Source organism: Rhea pennata, chromosome 2 (assembly GCF_028389875.1).
Source record: "Rhea pennata isolate bPtePen1 chromosome 2, bPtePen1.pri, whole genome shotgun sequence".
Taxonomy (NCBI): Eukaryota; Metazoa; Chordata; class Aves; order Rheiformes; family Rheidae; genus Rhea; species Rhea pennata.
Genome location: NC_084664.1, coordinates 110,685,053 through 110,703,337, shown reverse-complemented (window position 1 = coordinate 110,703,337; position 18,285 = coordinate 110,685,053). Strand labels below are relative to the sequence as shown.

General features: G+C 37.7%; 1 protein-coding gene across 7 annotated transcripts in view; it reads left to right on the top strand.

Annotated features, from left to right (window-relative positions):
- Positions 1-18,285, top strand: part of PTPRM (protein tyrosine phosphatase receptor type M) — a 474,059-nt gene that overhangs the window by 239,783 nt on the left and 215,991 nt on the right. For all 7 annotated transcript variants that reach the window (XM_062570156.1, XM_062570154.1, XM_062570152.1 and 4 more), the window contains exons 8-9: positions 12,175-12,483; positions 15,863-15,972. In XM_062570156.1, coding sequence (XP_062426140.1) covers positions 12,175-12,483; positions 15,863-15,972 — 419 coding nt within the window. The remainder of the gene's footprint in view (positions 1-12,174; positions 12,484-15,862; positions 15,973-18,285) is intronic.

Below are 18,285 nucleotides of genomic sequence, written 5' to 3'. Positions count from 1 at the left end.
CTGTGCCTGGAAGAAGATTGTAATTTATAACAGATGTCAGCAATTTATAAATTCAAATTAGACTAATATATAAATAGCTGCTTTATAGCCCTTGCTTTTTATTACTTCATGTATGACCTTTTTCAGAGGAGCAATTATTTTCCATTAGTTTAGTTCAATTGAAAGAAAGAATGCTTAGTGGACTTTGGATCCTGGGTCACTAGCGATAGAATCAGACAGTTTCCAGCTTTGTATAACTGCTGTCATATGCAGCCCATAATTTGCCACAGCAGGTTATTTTCTGGGGAACTTTTGCTGGTCACCTCTTCCACGTTTTCCTTGAACAGTGTAATAAAATAGTGATCTAGAGCTCCTGAAGGGTCTATGTTAAGTGGTTTTGTCTCAACAGTAAAGCAGTGGCTCATATTTGACCTCTGAAACCATAATCTAGTCCTTCGAGTTTCTAGGTACTTTAACAACCTCCCATAACCTCCACTTTCCTGAATATTTGATAGCTGCTTTGTGTTCTTCCATGTCTGTTATGGTTCTGACTTAATGCAGGTGCTGTTTAATCCATCTGACAGGACCAAATTTAGCAGAGGAGAAAGAAGCAGAAGGACATAACTAAAAATGCAAAGTGACCTGTAACAATTAAAGCAGGGAAGGCTGCAGGCAATGTCGGGAGTGTAGTCCTAATATTTTTTAGTATCTATGACTAGAGAAAATTAATAACACAGGCTGAAGATCATGTGTGGTATAATGGGTGACTTAACTAACCTGTGACACATGTTATGCAAAAGGAAGTTTATTTTCATTTCTTCGTATTAATATTGTGCTTGCATTCCTTTGTTAGTTCTTTTTGTCAGTAGTATCATATATTTCATTATTTGAGGCCTCCATTAAAGTCCCAGATAAATGCACTTTTATGGGACTCTTAAGAGTCTGACAAGCCTTTGGAGGACAAAGAGTATTCGTTTGAAGCATTAGTTGTTTCCCAGCTGTTCCGCTTGCTCTTCTGCTGGAAGTTTCCTTCCTTGTGGAAAATGCATCAGAAGCGAATACGGGCTGGTTTCTTCTCTGTATTTCATGCTAAAGTAGAACAGTGTAAATTCACTTCATGAGCAGACATGTTTGCTTGAATTTACTTTTTACAGGGAATGGTATAGCAGAGAAGTGAGACTTAAGACTGGTGGCAAATAACTTCCTCAGCTGTCACAGGAAGATTCAGAAAAATCTGTCAGAGGAGTGTTGGGGAAGGACCAGTTTGGAGCAGAGTTCTTTAAGTAATTTTCCAGATACTGTGATATGGCAGGGAAAAAAGCTTGAATTTATAACCCTCCAAAGTCAGTATGTACCCCAATTGTAGGTACTTTTCAACTCTTCTAATGTTTGAAGGAGTTATGCATAATTATTGATTGGGAAAGATAATCCACAAGAAATTCCTTTCGTGTAAGGTAACTAATACACAAAACCAAAACTTTATATAGATATATATAATTTCTGTCAGTGCTCATGTCACTTTAAATTAAAACATCCAAAACCTGATGAGTTATCCTCATAACACAGGAGAAGTTTGTATTTTGTTCTTTTAAAGGAAGTCTGAATAAGGTACTATTCTCATATGAGCAAGCTTGAAAAAGGAGTCAGAGTTCAGTGTTGCAGCTAGTATTTTGAAACCTCATTTACCAGTTGCTCATTGTATAGAAATACAGTCGCTTAGACTGGTAGGTGAAAAAAGCACTTTCCTTCACTCAGTAGCTGGTAACTCCTGCGGCTTGTGTTAAACTCCTGGAAAGGTCCCAAGGATGGGCTTAGCCTTAGGAGGAAAGTTAAAGGTTGTATCCTAGCTCAGAAGAACATACGAGGTTCTTTTGGGAAAAGGATCTTACCCCAAATTAAACAGAAGATCTTCTCAACATCGCACTACTTCCCTCTCATTTTCTATTGTATTTTGTAGTAGTGCCTAATCATGCAGTAGGAAAGGTAGAATTTTCTGTTCCTGTGTGACACACATGCATTTTATCATTCAAAGTTTCGTTTATCAGTTGATGCAGAGAATTTGATTAATTTATCAGGTTTATGCATTTGAGACTTATTTGTCTAAACTGATCTCACTCTATATCATTTGGTTAAGGTTGATTGCACATATCAGATTAGAAGGAATGTTAAATGTTCTTTTTAGATAAGGAACATTGATTGGTGGCATTTTCTCTTTTACCTAGATTTATATCACCATGGAGTCCTGTCACTTGAGTTCAATAAAAGTCTGTCTTAAATCCCCAATTTAGCTAACACCGCTGTATATAACTGCTCTGAATTAATGTGATTTGTCAGTAGCAATAGGCCACAGTGATAACCAGAACACCCTGCAACATCTTATTCTGACTGTTCTATGAAACAGCATCGCCCATTTATTTTTTTCCAGAACATAATAAACAGTCTCTGTGCTTCTGCAGTCTTGGCAGGTATTGACCAGCTGAAACCTTCACTGATTTACACTACGGTTTAATCTTTTGCCAGTTGACTTTTGGGGTAACTTAAGAAACTGTACCTTGAAATGTAAGGAGCTCAGACATGCTAAAGTGTGGCTTGACAGTCAGAACAAAGAGGTTATCAGAATAAGTCTCCCCCTTGGTTGCTTTGGAGGGTAGTAGTACTTACCTGCTTCCCCTGCAAAATGCACGCTTTGCCGTTCGTATTAGTGCCGGTCACCACAAGGTGGTTGTGGCACTTACTGTACAAAAATACCTGCGCTGTGGTAGTGTATGAAGAGAGCAGTGTGCCATACTGGACTTCCATAGACATATTCCAGACACTTTCCTTCAGGGAAAATTGACTAGAAATTCTTTTCCCCTCACCAGAACTTGTACAAGTTCACGCTGTTCTCCTGGGCTCCCATTTTCTGCCCGCTGAGGCGACCCGTGTGTGTTACGTTAAAGCCGTTTCGCCTTTCCGCCACGTGTTTGCGGTGCACGGTCCAGTCAGACGCGTTGCTGCGGCGAATGTCCTCGGCGCTGCAGAGGTGCCTTCCACAGCTTCGAAGCAGCACCCCGCGCCCTTGCGTAGTTCGCCTGAAAGCTTTTTCACTGGCGCTTCGCTGCTGAACGCTTTGACGTGCAGCCGGGTCGGTGCTGTCCTCTGGGAAACGCGCGGAGGGAGGGTGCCGGGGGCCACGGGCGCAGTTCCGCAGACCTTCGCCTTCCTGCGCGTTGCCTGGGGCTTCGCAGATACGAGCAGCACGCGGGCCGTAGGCTGCACAAAATGGTGTGGAGGTCCGCTTCCTCGGCTCCCTCCTGAGGGGCGCCGCGGTCCGGTCGGACGGGGAGGAGGCGGCGGCGGTGTCTGCTTGCTGAACGCCTGTTGGGCAGGTGATGGGAAGGGGCAAAAAGTTTACCCGAACCAAAGTTTAGTAATCGTACAGAGGTGGGCACTTTATTTGCCATAATAAATCTCAATTTGTGCTGGAGGTATTTATCCCTACATCATATTTCTTGTTGATTTACCTATTCTGTGAAGTTCCTGGGGTGACGTTGGGATAAATTGTCAATACCGTAAGTATGAAGTGAAAAGTATATGTCTGCACGCCTTTATTTTTCATTTCCCAGTTAGATGTATGCTTCCTTCCCGCAGAAGAAAGAAAACCTTAAGAACACATGCTTGTCTGTCTTTTGAACTCTCTGGAATTAGCTTGTCATGAAATGCAAAACTAATGTGTAGTTGTAAAAACCACTGCCAGCATTTTTCTCACTGCAAGCTGATGTAGATTTAGAAATGAAAGGGGTTATTATAAAGTGATTACTGAATAGCTAGGTATGTCATTTTAAACAAGCAGCTAAAATCTGTTGCAGATTCAGGATGTAATCTTGTTTGTATCATTCATAGTTAAAATCTGATTTTGACTGTGGAGGAGTAATAATATAATGTAGGTAATTTGACAAAAATATATCAAATGATGTTTTTCTTTCATTCCTTATTTAAATATATTAGAATTTAAAGGACTTACCATCTAAAGTATACCTATAAACTGACAGCAACATAAAGAAATATTAGAATCAATTTGCTTTGGCTCAGATTTAAATTTTACTATAGAGTGAAAAGTTCATATCAGCTCTCTCAGGGAGGAAAACCCTGTATAGAAACTGATACATAAAAAATACTACAGACTTTTAAAAGATATTTTTGATGATTATACCAGTATTTTGCAACTGAATTTCAGCCGGGAAGACATATGCCTTATGGGATATGTATAGCCATGAATTAGAGAATAAGATGAAAAAGTTAAGGGAGCTGTCTTTTGCAGGATTATATTGCTCTTACGTGCTTTTGATAAAATATTACTAAAAACCTAATTCCAGTGTCTCATCTCATTTCAAAACCAACTATACCCAGTTATACTCAGTTAATGTTGCTTATTAGAATGTGTTCCTAGTGGGTCTTCTAGTCAATTATAATTGACTAAATATCTTGGTCTGTCACAAGAATGGTCCTTCCTAGAAAGAGCAGATAGATCTCTGTTATATCTCACAACTGAATTTGAGAAGAAGTAAGAAGATTCAAGTTGGCTCATTTTAAGAATTGTGCCTGCTCATGTTAGTGCTGTGAGCTATGAGTATGTATTTTACCATTTTCTGAGCTCCTGGGTTTTGGGACTAAACAGTTCTGGCCACAGATCAACGGGAAATCTGTTAACTATTACATATTAATGGCTTAGAAGTAAGAAATGAGAATTAGGGTTCCACTGTTCTTGCTAATGCTTTGTAATCTTTGGCAGGTAATTCAGTCATTCTGAGCTTCAGCTGTTTTGTATATAAACCAGGAGAAATAGTGTCATACCTCCTACAGATGTGTAAAGTTTAACTATACAGTACTTGTGAAGTATATGATAAAATCAGTGGAAGCACGAGAAAAGAGATCTATTTGTATGTATCTCGGTCCACATTGAAGAATGTTTGTGTTAGCAGACTTACTGGCAACAGGATAGTATGAGAGATACTAGTGTTTCTGGTTTTTGCAGCAGACTGCTGGCATCACTGGCAGGAAAAAAGAAGGCTGAGTATGAGCCCATGCTATATATGAGAATCACATGGTTCCCAGATGATAGGAAGTGGTTTGGTCCAGAACAAAAAAAAAAAAAAAAAAAAAAAGGTGATGGGGTAGACCTGAACTATGTTTTTTTAGTTGTTAATTCTTGTCCTATTGATGTTTTCTGTGTTGTGACACTGTGGATGCTGTTTATGTTAGTAGAGGTGTTGGGGGAAATTTATGCAGGAGGCTTACTCCTGCTTCTCCATTTTCTTGGAGTCTGGAATAGTTTGGAGGGGTGCAGAAGGGAGGCTCGTGTCATCCTGCTGCCTTCAGGGTACACACATCCATCTGTTTGTCTTCTTTCACTGGCATTTTGACTGTGGAAGACACGTACCCCAGAATTAAAATGAAGCCATTTTTTTCAGAAGTCCCTCAAAAGAAGAACAGACATACTCCAGTTTTCAGTTGCTAGTTATATATATCTGATTATTCCCTTCTTCTCTGGTAACTATCATTTCCATTTTGCTGCCTCATACTTCTTATACATTCTCATACATTAGCTCTGAAGATAATTTTTTTAAAGTGTCGGGGATACTTTTAGGAGACTGATGGAAGTGCTACTTTGCTGGGGGAGGCATGTCTTTTTGCAGAAGGGCAGGCACATTTATTTGGAAATGCTATCTAGCAACTCCCAGTGAAAGGTTGGCAAGAGTTTTAAATACTGTAACTTGAAATCTTTCCAGGAGATTCTGAAGATCTTCTGCAGTCATTTACTTTAACATGTATTAATCTTTTTGGTATTTATTGCTGTTAATTTCTGTGGCTGAAAGAAAACAAAGTATGCCAGAGGAAGCTGTTTTTTCTCTTTTTTTTTTTTTTTTTGTCCAATTTATAATTGTTCTTTGCTGCTCCTAACGTTTATTGCTTGCTGTCACCACACACTGATAAGTAAAATGACTGACTTCTGATGTGCCCCTCTTTACTCCAGGGGTTTTCTCTGGATTGTCAACAGCTTTGTGCACACTAATAGCTTAGTCTTTGATTTGATTTTAAAATGTTAGGACTCAGCAGGACAACGACATCAGCAAAATCATGTTAGGTAGCTGATTTTGCTATTTGTTTTAGTCATTTGTCCCTATGTTTCTTTGGTTACCTTGGTGATTCCTGTCTTTTAAAATCAAGATAATGGGCAGTGTGGACAATGACGAGGGTAAGGAGCCCATTCCCTTTCTCCAGTCATCACTGCAAATCAGCTGGCTTGGCTGCTCCTTTGGATTCACCAGGCAGCTGTGTAAAACCATTGTGTTTCTAGCGACCTACCCAAAATCTTGCCCACTGTTTCTTGCCGCAACGCACTCTGCAGTTTTTGGTAAACTGGAAGGTGAAAAACCCTGGGTTGTTACCAGCTTTGCCAAATCATATGTTGTTTTGAGCAAAGAAAAGCTCCTTTTGAGCTTCAATCTGTTGTTGAACTCACACAAAGAATGATTACAGTATAAAAATCAGTCCCATCACATTTGAACATGATCTGGCACAAAACTATTAGACCAAATGTGTAAACATCAACTTCTTTGTAGTCGTATATAGGTGGGATATAATTAAGTAAGAAGAGCCAAACAGGTGAAATATTTTAACTAATTTCTTATTTGGAATTCTAAAATTCTGAGATTTGTCTTTTAAAAACAAGACAAAACAGACTTTGCTGGCACCTGAGGCGTATAGTCTGTTCCCATGTGGATGAAATAATATTTCATTACCTTGTGTTTCATGCTGCTGAGGCATAACATAACAACTAGGATAAAGGAGAGCAGCAGAATATCAGTTTATTTGGCAACCTGCAAAGTAGGGAAATTTAGCTTTATAACCTCTGTAGGTGGGGTTTTGCCAAGTAAGGAGGAATATGGTTGAAATATGGTGTGCATAAATATGTGTAAAGTGAGGAATATGATCTGCATTGTTAGAAAATGTTAAATGTTTAATATTTTAGTTCCTCTGCAGGAAAGAGTGAAGTTTGCATGTCTCCTCCTCAGCTGTTCTGTTTTGCTTTTCCCTGGAAGGTATGTCCCATGCAATGAAGTGAGTCAGATGTAGCCCTCATTCAGCACGCAGAATATAGCGTGTATTTGCTTCCAGTATCCACTGCCATAGTATGCAAGTTCCTTACAGACTTTCATGAAATTATATGTAATGCCCTCTGATTCTGAAACTATACTACTCAGAGGAATATTCTGTCATTTCACTCAGAGGGGTTTGATGCAAAGAGATGTTAAGTGATTCATACAAGACTGCTTGGAAAAACTATGCAGAGCCAGGAATTCCTCAGTCTCATTATTTATCATTAATTAAATGTTGTGTTTAGAAGATCTTTATGCGTAAGATAATATGTTTTTAGACAAGATAATATCTTAAATTTCAGGTAATTCTGTTTTCATCTTAAATTGCTATATTTTCTTATCCTGATCATCCTTTCCTTCCTGTGGAAAGATAGTGGAGTCCAATTTGGAATTTAAAACATGAGAGTTACTAATCCATGTTAATATTTTACCTAAAGAAGAAATAAGTTCCTGATTCCTATTGCTCAAATGTCTTCTAAATGTTACCCAACACATACCAGATTTCTGCTGCTACTAAAATATCATGGACTGTCAGAAAATCACTGTGCCATTGCTATCTTAGGCTCTTATTTCCATAGGTCTGTGCAGTCAATGGTGAACAGAAAAGACAAAACTTCCAGTGTGAGTTTTCATTCTCAGCCCAAGTTTTGATGATCAAAGACAGGATGCTAAAATTATAGCTAAAAGTCGCTCTGTGATTGTGAAATTGAGTTTTTGAAAAAACATTGTACTTGTAGGAAAAGATAAAGCACAAAGTTCCAGAGAAATGAGCTGCAAATTGAAGCTGCAATGGAAATTGCTCCTACCTGTCAGTCTCTGCTCTGTGTTCTCAGCAAAACAGGGCTGAGTAGAGAAGTGAGATCACCAATTAAGTGGGATGCTGAAATGCCAGCGGCTACAGCGGGGCTTGCCGGTCCCTCAGGTTAGAGCTGCGGCTGTCAGGCTTCGGTGCTGGATGCCCAGCTGAGCTGGCAGAGCGAGCGCAGCACGAGAAGTGCTGCGGGCACCATCAGGGGAATCAGTAAGAGCTACCTGGCTGAGCTGCAGGCATGGTGCTCCTTTGGGAAGAAATCCTCTTCTCTTGAAGAATTGGTAGGCCCTGTTTTTCCAGTTTACCTCATAATTCATGCTGGTCATGCAAAACGTAAGAGCTAGAATATTGAGAGCAGCAGAATATCAAGTTAGCCAGAGAAGTGCAGAGCAAGCAGAGAGGATTTATATCCTTTCTGCAGGTGAGGTTTTACCAAGTAAGGTGAAAGCAAAGCGTCATCAGACAGTTGTCATTATATGAGGTGAATGTATTGCATATAACATAATAGGTATGAAATGTTTTTTCTCCACCTACCAGTATTGTATTTGCCTTCTACTCTAAAAAATGTGATTTCAGGTGTCATTAGCACTGTGAAATTACATTTTTCTGCATAGTTACCACTTGCCTAATGCAACGATAGACTATTGCTAGGACAACAACTTTAAAGTACTGCATGAACAGTTAACGAAAGTCTCAGTAGCACAAGAACATTATCTCTATAGCATGTTTTTTTCACTTAAATTTAGGTGTGTACTCATGAGAAAGTGTGAGGGTAAAAAAAATCCTGCACAAAAAATCAACTAAATGGAAGTCTTCATGCTGTTAAGTAATTCAGCTTTTCCTTTTAAATAATAGCTTTTGAATTCATTAGCCGTAATTCTTTCAATGTTATTGAACAGTTTCCATTCCCCAAGTAGCCTGTGTCCTTCATGATGAAGAGTATATACTTCCCAGCGTATTGGATGCACTGTGCACTCAGAACCGTCTCGCAATAAACAGGTCCTTCGGGGTGTACAAAGACACCTCCAGAGAAGCTCAGTGCTAGGCTGATCAAATGGAAACTCCTTTCATCCTTTTGTTACAATATGTATCTTCTGTTACGATTATTGTTATTTTTCATGACTGTCTTGAGCCTCATCTTTTTAGTGCAAAGATTCCATCAGCCTCTTTTTCTGGTTAAAAGTGAACATGTTTCTATTCATCATTCCCAGGTTTACTGTATGGTTATGTATTTGGAGCAAACGCATCTGTTATGACTGAGCGCTCTGTTATATAGAGCAGATTAGAAGTTCTGAAACATGTAGCAAAGGAGAATGAGAGGAATAGTGTGAAAGGAGGCAGAGTAACAGTAATTTAAATAAAAAAGTTTACCATCTGGAGGTGTTGGTATGTTCAGGTCCGTAATGAAGTTGTCTAGTAAATAAGAAGCGTGATATTGGAAAGAAAAGTAAAGCAAATAAAATAGTGGTAATTCAAGAAGCAGTTTTATTTGATGAAATAAAGAATAAAGCAGAGTCTATTGCATTAACAAGCTCCATTTTTAAGACTTTAAAAGAGAGATTGAGGAAACAAAATGGTAAATTCTTTGGAGTACAGGCCAGTCTTCAAAAGCTCTTTGATGGAGAGATATCTTTGGGATATTCACCCTGACTTTCTCAGTAGACATCCCCCATAGCCCAGCAGTTATCCCACCTGGTACATATAAGATCCTGCTTTATTTTCCTGCATTATACATCTTTCCCAGTATCTTTTACTTTTTCCTTTCTCTTTCTCCTTTCCACTTAGTGCAGAGATTGGCCCCCACTAGACTTATTCCACAAAGGGATCATTTCAGCCTCTTAGTTGCATAATCTGTGAATGAACGGTAATAAAAACAGATACGGACTGTCTAGCTATTTGATATTTTAGAAGAGAGAATCAAGCCAGGGTATTTGCACTGTCTGATTAGCTGAATCCTCGGAGTATCAACAGCTTTTTCTTTTCCCCTTGTCTGTTTTCTTAAAAGTGTGAAACTAACTGTCATTCTCACGGCAATGACTTCAAGATTTAACCTGAGAGCTAATGTGTGCTTGTAACTGAGAAAGATTAGGTGACATAAGAATATCCTTCTGTTGGGGAGAAATCTTGAAGGGGTTTTAATCCTTTATTTTTTGTATAGCAACTTGATTTCTGTTTCAAAATGTTTTATACTAATTTTATGTCTCTAATAAAGAAGATTTTTCAGCTCTACTCTGAATTTTCTGATGAGCTTGCTGTGAAACTAAGCAGACTGATCCTTATTCTTGCCACTGTGAACTCTGCTCAGCTACTACTTAATGTTGTACACTCTCAGGGTCACATTAATTTCCTTCATTTTCGACTCTCATTTAGCCCGTCCAGATAACAATGCAGTTCCAAAATATTGATTAAAAGATCTTTGCTATTTATAGTCTCACCTGAAAGAAAAAATGCTTGGAATAGGAAACAAAAAAGGAAAGCACCTTTTTCATGAGATTTCTGTCCAAATTACGCAGAAGTAAATGCTTATGGAAGATAAGAAACTTTCAGGACTTGCCAGTCTTTGAGATTTGCTCCTTATCAATCTTAACTGTTGTAGCAGTAGGAAATGTCCCAGTCGTTAGGATTCTTACCTGGGGAATCTGAGTTTGGCAGTAGGTTTAAGGCTATATACTGATCTATCAGTGTAAGGTGAGGACTTGGCAGTATCGTATGAGGAGATTTTTTACAAGTCAGTGTAGTCACTAGAAGAAAGACTGAGAATAGATCTGTTATTGAATTTGCTTTACTCTGCCGTCTGGTCGCCAGTTGGCAGATATTCTACGTTGCTGATCAATGCTGTGTCAGGTGGTGGCAATTAATTAAAAAAAAAAAAAAAAAGCCAGAGGATTTGAAGGGGGGGAAAAATATAGCCTGCTTTGTAGATGTTACAGAGAACAAGCAATTTCTTTACACCTTTTCTTCAAGGAGTTAAGATGAATAACATCTTTGAACAAATATTTTCAGCATGCAGGGATTCTATTAAAAAATAAAAAGATGAAATCTTGTGTAAATTGTTTAGAACATTCCAAGTGAAGACGTGGTGATTAATAAACATAAAAGAGAGAAGATGCATATTAATTTGTTTATGTATGAGAAGCTTCTAGCTCATTAAAAGTCCTCTAAGCATTTAACTAGTGAAGCAGTGGATAAAACCAGACATTGCCTTTAATCTTGTTGAGGGCTCTAGTACGAAAAAAAACAGATCATGGTGAGTAAGTATAATAGCTCTACTAATGACAGTGTTTTGAAAATGCGGGGCACACGCCAGCACTGCGGTTGTGCTGTATTATGGTGGAAACCCAGGTTCACCTTTCCCAGCTCCCCTGACTGCAGGGACCAGTAGGAATGGAGGGAATTGGGCTTCCCTCAGCAGCAATCTTTGGACAATCAAGTTGAGAAAAATTTCTTCTTTATAGATCGCTGAATGTTCCTGGGTATGATTTTGTTAGATGTGAACTGTGACTCGCTGTCAGCTGGGAGACCTCCAGGAAAGCTCAGCTGCAGTGAAGATATTGACTGAGATGGTTTTTGTGTGTGTTTCTTTGGATTCTGTACTAAACCACTACTAAATAGTGATGTGGTAAAAAGCAGGATACTCACAGCTAGTGTTTGTGGGGGAAAAAACTCTGTAGACTATTTTAAAGAAATTGGAATATTAACTTAATTCCCTGGCAATACAGAGCTTGATAATTGTGTTGAGTCTAAGCTGAAAATAAATCAGAAACAGCTGAAGAAGAACCTAATATTTTTCTCTGTATAAACAGTTCTGGGAGAAACCAATAGTATGTGTGAAGATTTTCATCTAAAATTACCTTATATTTTTAGATACTTCTTTTGCTTGAATGAGGATTTTTATTTTGCTTTAAAACTGTTAATTTGTAAATGTAATTGGACGTGGTTATTCCTTGCAAGTAATTGATAGTGAACATCATTTAAACTGTGTTGTACAGTTTATTTCTCTCTCTCTCTCCTTTTTTTTTTTTTTTTTTTTTTTAATCAAAGACACTTCCGTGGTGGGTTTTTTTCTGATTTTTCTTTAGGTCTGTGCTTTTACTGTCTTTTGCACTATGAGAGATAAGGGAATGAAATTCTGTTTCTACTTAAATGTATTTACAAAATCATATAATTTTTTATTACTAATCCTACTTCTGTTATAATTTTAATAAGCCTAAATATGATACCAGAATTATGTTGCTAATTTTACAGATCCAATGCGTGGACCACGGAAACTAGAGGTTGTGGAGATCAAATCTAGACAAATCACTATTTGCTGGGAACCATTTGGATATAATGTTACACGTTGCCATCGATACAACCTCACAGTTCATTACCGTTACCAGGCTGGAGGACAAGAGCAAGTGAGAGAAGAAGTAAGCTGGGATACAGAAAGTTCACATCCACAGCACACAATTACCAATCTATCACCATACACAAACGTCAGCATAAAATTGGTGCTAATGAATCCGGAAGGACGGAAAGAAAGCCAAGAACTTGTAGTACAAACTGATGAAGATGGTGAGTTTTTGTAATTACTTTTTTAAAAACATGCACATTAATTAATATACAAATTGGGATCAGGAAACCAACTACATAAATTAGGAGAGTGTATAAAAATTACAAAATGTTGTTATTACTTTTAATATATTTTTGTATATTTCATTAACTATACATGTATATTACCTGCGGTCAATGAGCAAGCCTGTTTCTCTACAAATTTTTGTTCTACTTTCATTAAAATTTATAGCAAATTTTCCATCATCTTCAGCAATTTTAAGTCAATATTTAAGTCAATAAAGGGGACATTATAAGCATTATAATCTTTCACCTAAGCCATCAAACATCATCTAATCATTTCTTCCTTAAACCCATAAATTCTACTTGAGCTATGTTTTGCCTCTAAAAGGTATCTGTATCAATTTGAAGAAAATTCAAGTCATTGCCCACAGTGTCCTCAATCCTCACATACGTTTTTATTTTGGTTGATAGTCTCACCATTAAATATTTCCTCTTAATCTGCAGTTTCAGTTGCTCTAGCTTTGGCTTTCCAGCCACCAGTTAGTTGCTTATCCAGACAATGTCTTCCATTCAAATACATAAATGTTCCCTTCCATTTGGTAGATTTTGACTAAAATGAGGTTTTCAGATCATTTGCTCATTTTGAGCACTGATAATTTGTCAGTAGCTTTTCTTGAAACATGGACAGCAGAATTGGCTACTATGTCTCAGTAATGCTTTAGTAATGCTGGCTGAAAAGGTAATACCATTCTCTTAAATCCTATGTGTTATTACCTTAATCATGCTTGTGGAGACTTTGCTGGAGTAATCTTATGTCTGAGATCAAAGCAGGACTTCTTGTTCAATTGGTCATGTACCAAGTATCTTTCCCATTTTATCAGAATAGTCTGTTCTGAGGAATACTCCCTTGGTGCCTTCTACAAGTGTTCCTTCGTTTTTTTGACCTTGCTTTCTTCCATCATAAAATGCTTAGTGTTCAGATAAGCCTCATCAAATGACCCGTATTGCTTTATATAACAGATCTATCGCCTCCAACTTTGTAACGTCTGCAATCTTTGTATTTTCTTATGGATCAGTGATAGACTTTCCGCAAGCACACTGAGAAGATTTCTGAAAAAAAATCAGTAATAATGAGTTCCATTTTTAATAAATACTTGAAGTCAGTCGTTTAACCTATTTAATCATGTAATATGCTGTACTGGTTTTGTGTAGTGCTTTTTTGTAATCAAAATATAGAAAGGAGTAAAATAAACAAATTCTGAAAGTATAGTTACCACTGCAACAGATTTGATAAAACAAGCCTAGCATAAAATTTTTTCAATTAGACTTAGTTTTTCTTTTGTCCTCTGAATTTGATTCTGTCTATTGTAAGCCTGTTAAAATTTTTGTCCAATATGACAAAGTTAAAAATCTTGCTGTTTTCTAGATCATTTATATATTTTCCTGGAACTTTTATATTATTCCAAAGTCTATTAAAACCCAGCATCAGTGGCTGAAAGAATACACTGGACAATATTTTAATATTTTTTGCATAACATGAATCAATTTTGAAATATCAGACCTGAAAGTCTTGTGATTTGTTTCTGCAATATTTTTGTATGTATTTTAAAAATTATATTCTTTTATACTTAACACATTCAGTAAGGTGCATAAATGTGGGATGTAACAAGACAAAGCATATTGATCCTAATTTTTAGAATAATAGAATCATATAGGTTGCAGGGGTCCTCCAGAGGTCATCTAGTTCAGCCATTTACTCGAGGCAGATCTAGTTAGAGCAGGTTGCTCACGGCCTTCTTCTGTTGAGATTTGAGGATCTCTGAAGATGAAGATCCTACAGCTCCAGTGTTTCACCTCCCTTATGGCAGAGCTGCTCCATGTTTATGGCCTTCAGGTGTTTTAGAGAGTTATCACAATAGTTTTCCATACACATAATTTATTTACACTGTATTAAATTCTTATTTACACATAAATCCTTAACTCTACAATTCCAGTTGCGTTTAGCCAGATCTCTCCTCTTGGGAGCCCAGACTCAAGGTTGCTATACAAGTGCAATCTTACTGGTTCATACAGGACTGGTAAGCAAATTCAGAAACCATCATCACCTGTGGCCTTGGAGTTTCCCACTGGCAGCAGAATTCCAGTAAGGTATACGGAGAAATAAGGAGAGATGATTATCAAAACTGTATAAGCTCATGGACCAGCAGCATGGAGGAGTGAAAGGGAACTACTGCTTTACCTGACCTAGCAAGGAAACAAGTCAGCAGATGACCTGCTAAGCAGGTCTTTTAACCGTTCAGATTGATCTTGATAAAGGGTATGAAAAGTTATTTCAACCATTTTACCAAGTATTTTTCATCCTTTTCCCCTAGCATCTGGAAAATCTTAAGTGTATCTTCTTATCTGAACTTTGCATGTACAATCCTATGTACATTTTATAGAATTTTCTTTTCACTTTCTGTTGCACATAAATTGCATTTACATGTCCACGTGCTGTGTATACAACTCTGAAAAGCATGATGATGTTGGCTCTAGGATAAGGAAATTGTTGCAGAACAAAGAGGAAGTAGGTGTAGATATCTGAGAGCAGCTGACACAGCATCAGAGCCTCCTGCCATCCTTGGCTCTTCAGTCTTGATTCTTATAAATGGAGAGACTTTAAGACAAAGAATACCAGATTTTCGATTTGTCAGTCTCACAGTTTCCATGTGTTCGACCTGTTGTAAGGCTTCAGGCCTAATGTCATTTGGAATCACTGTTATGTGCCAGATGTGCCGTGTCTTCCAGTTCAATCTGCCAGAATGGTACTTTGTTACTTCAGTACTTTTCCTATGTGAACATAGAAACATGTCCCATTTTAGTGTGGGACATTAATACTGTTGTAAGTTTCATAAGTAGATTTTATTTACAAGAATTTATTGTTGAAACATCACCTAATTCCTGGGGGAAAAAAAGCTGAATTGTCCTTTTCTTTCATCAATAGCATTTTACAAGGGAAGTGCCATACTCCTAAGTCCATTTTACACTGGAAGTGGCACGTATGTTTCCTTAATATACTATCCAATTAAATAAGTTATTCCCATCACTGAGCTGTCCTGGTGTTTCCTTCAGTCTTGGGGAAAAAATATCATGTGCTATTTCCTAAAAGTTTATATACAATTGAGATGTTTTACTGAGGGCGAGGTAGAGAAGAGGGTCATCTCTGATCTATTTTACAGTTTACAAATGCTGATTATACCTGCAGAATATGAACCATATTTCAACTATGCGATTGAGACCTGATGGACTATTGTTAAGCCTTGAGAGTGTAAGTACTGCAGTGAGTGTCTCCTGCAACTTTTCTCAAATAGATTTTTTTTTTCTTTTTTTAATACATTAGTCCCGAGTGCTGTACCACTTGAGTCTATTCAAGGGAGTACCTTTGAAGAGAAGATTTTTCTTCAATGGAGGGAGCCAGCGCAAACGTATGGTGTGATTACTTTGTATGAGGTATCAAGCATTTGTCATGTTTTAATTTTCATGTATAGTTTTGATTTTTAAAAGCACATAATCGCTAATGAAAATTTTTTAATTTTTTTTGTCAGTTTCTGGAAAATAAAGTTTTTTTTTTTTTTTTTTTTACAATAGACGTATTTAAAAAATAATAAAAATACCTAATGTAGGAGTGAATTACTGCAAGAATGAGAATGTTCCTGGATTATCAGCTTTAAATGTTCCAGAATTTAAAAAATGTCCCAGATTATCAGCTGTTTTTAGATCCATATAATATAGTATTCTGTCTGGTAATGTAGATCAAATATTGAGAAGACTGAAAGGCAGCTCTTAGTGAATTCTTGAAAAATAGGAGACATAACACAGTAGTGACAGTCAACATCACATTTCTGAGAGACTCTTTACAGCAAGTCTATTGTAATAGAAACAAGCAGGCACAATTTAAAAAAATAATCTAGCATTTTTAATGCAAATTCAACAAAATTATATGTTGTTACATGTCTAAAATTCACTGCTTTTACTCATATGGAACCTCAGCCTGAATGCCTTTTAGAAAAATTGACAAAAGACTGCGCAGATTAAGCTGTCAGACAGTAATCACTGCTAAACCTCTTACCTGACCTTACTACAAAACTGGTATTGAAGTGCTTTGTTTAAAAACAACAACAAAAAAAAAAGATATAAGAAAAAAGTTAAATTAAATGGTACCCTGTTGATACTGTTTTGCAAACTGTTTTACTGTGACAGAATAAAATGTTATGAAAATGTATGGACTAGTTTTGAGAAAGCTAACTTTCTCAACTAGTTCAGAAAGTTGTGTATCTTCAGGAATCAGACTGTTTTACGTAGTATGTTAGTGTTTTTGTACATAGTGTGTTAGTGTTTTTGTTGATGCTAGCCTTTATATACATAGAAACACTGGAAAATTATTGCATGCATGTGTAATTTTATTGCTGAGGAATAGATGAGCTGTATTCATGCAGTTCATTGTAAGCATAGATGTATGACCTCATCTACTCTAACGAGAGTTGTTTAGGTGCATTGAGAAGTGGAGAATAGCATGACCAGACTTACAAATCTTTCTGAAGTATTCAGGACTGTACAAGTCTCAGAACATCAAAAGAACTCAGTATTCCAATAGTGAAGAGAATATTGCATAGAGAATACAATACTGATAGCTCCTTACACTGTTTATCTAACATGCTGTACAGCAGTGGTGGAAGAGGCAACAATCAGTGAAATCAATCTTCTACTTAAGTAGAAGATACCAACAAGCTGATGCAATCAAATGGTCTCTTGCTCTGAGGATGTCAACTCAGTCCAGTCAGGTGGCTGAATATGAACAGGTATCGAGTTACTGAAGACCTGTTTGGCAATACTTTGTCTCCCTGACTATTGCTTATTAGCCTAAAACGTACCACGATGTTTCTATAAACGTGACTGGCAACCTGATTGCCAACAAATATGCATAGTGGATCGGGGCATTTAACCCAATGTATAGTTCAGGTATATTTTGGCTACCTGAAGTTGCTCACAGGATAAAAACCAGACAACTTGGATGAAATTTAAGTATTTATGTTCAAGAGATTGCTTTAGACTAGCCATGATGTTGGCAGGACCTTCTGTGGCTAATCTGTACTGTCAAAGTAACACACCCAGCCAAAGCTCCAGAACACCCCAGCTTGAGAAGTGAGGTGTCTAGCTCTTGCCAGTGCCCTGCTGCATGTCAAAGTTTAGGTGAAGAAACATTTAAGCCCTTAGTTGTGCCTACATCAATAGTACTGATCCAAAAAAACATGGGCACTGAAGTTACCTTCATACGGATGTACGGTATGTTTGGTATGTCCTTAAAAACAGTGGTGCTCATGGCATTCAACTTCTGGACTTAGCAGGTTAACATTCACCTAACAGACATGTCAGCCTGAGGGATTTTCAAATTCATAGTCCCCTGCCTGCAGGGGAGTGACTGAGCTGTGGCTAGGGCTGAATGCACCTTCCGTTCTTCCATCACCACCAGGCAATACCAGGGATGAAGGAGTCACAGGGCCAGAAGGACAGCAGGGAATGAGAGTGCTGCATACTTTTGTCTAGAGTTGAAGACGCTCAGCTAGGGCAAGACAAAAAACTGCAGGTGCTGAGTCAGACCTAGAAGCAGGGTTGCTCTTTCCTGGGCAACTTCTTCAGTGCATAGCACTTTTTTGCAAGAGGCAGCCTTAGATCATAGCAGCATACACCTTCTTTCAGAAGGTCCCAGTGTCTTGATCCTATTCGACAGATTTACTTAATGCATAGTCCTTAGTTTGCAACCAA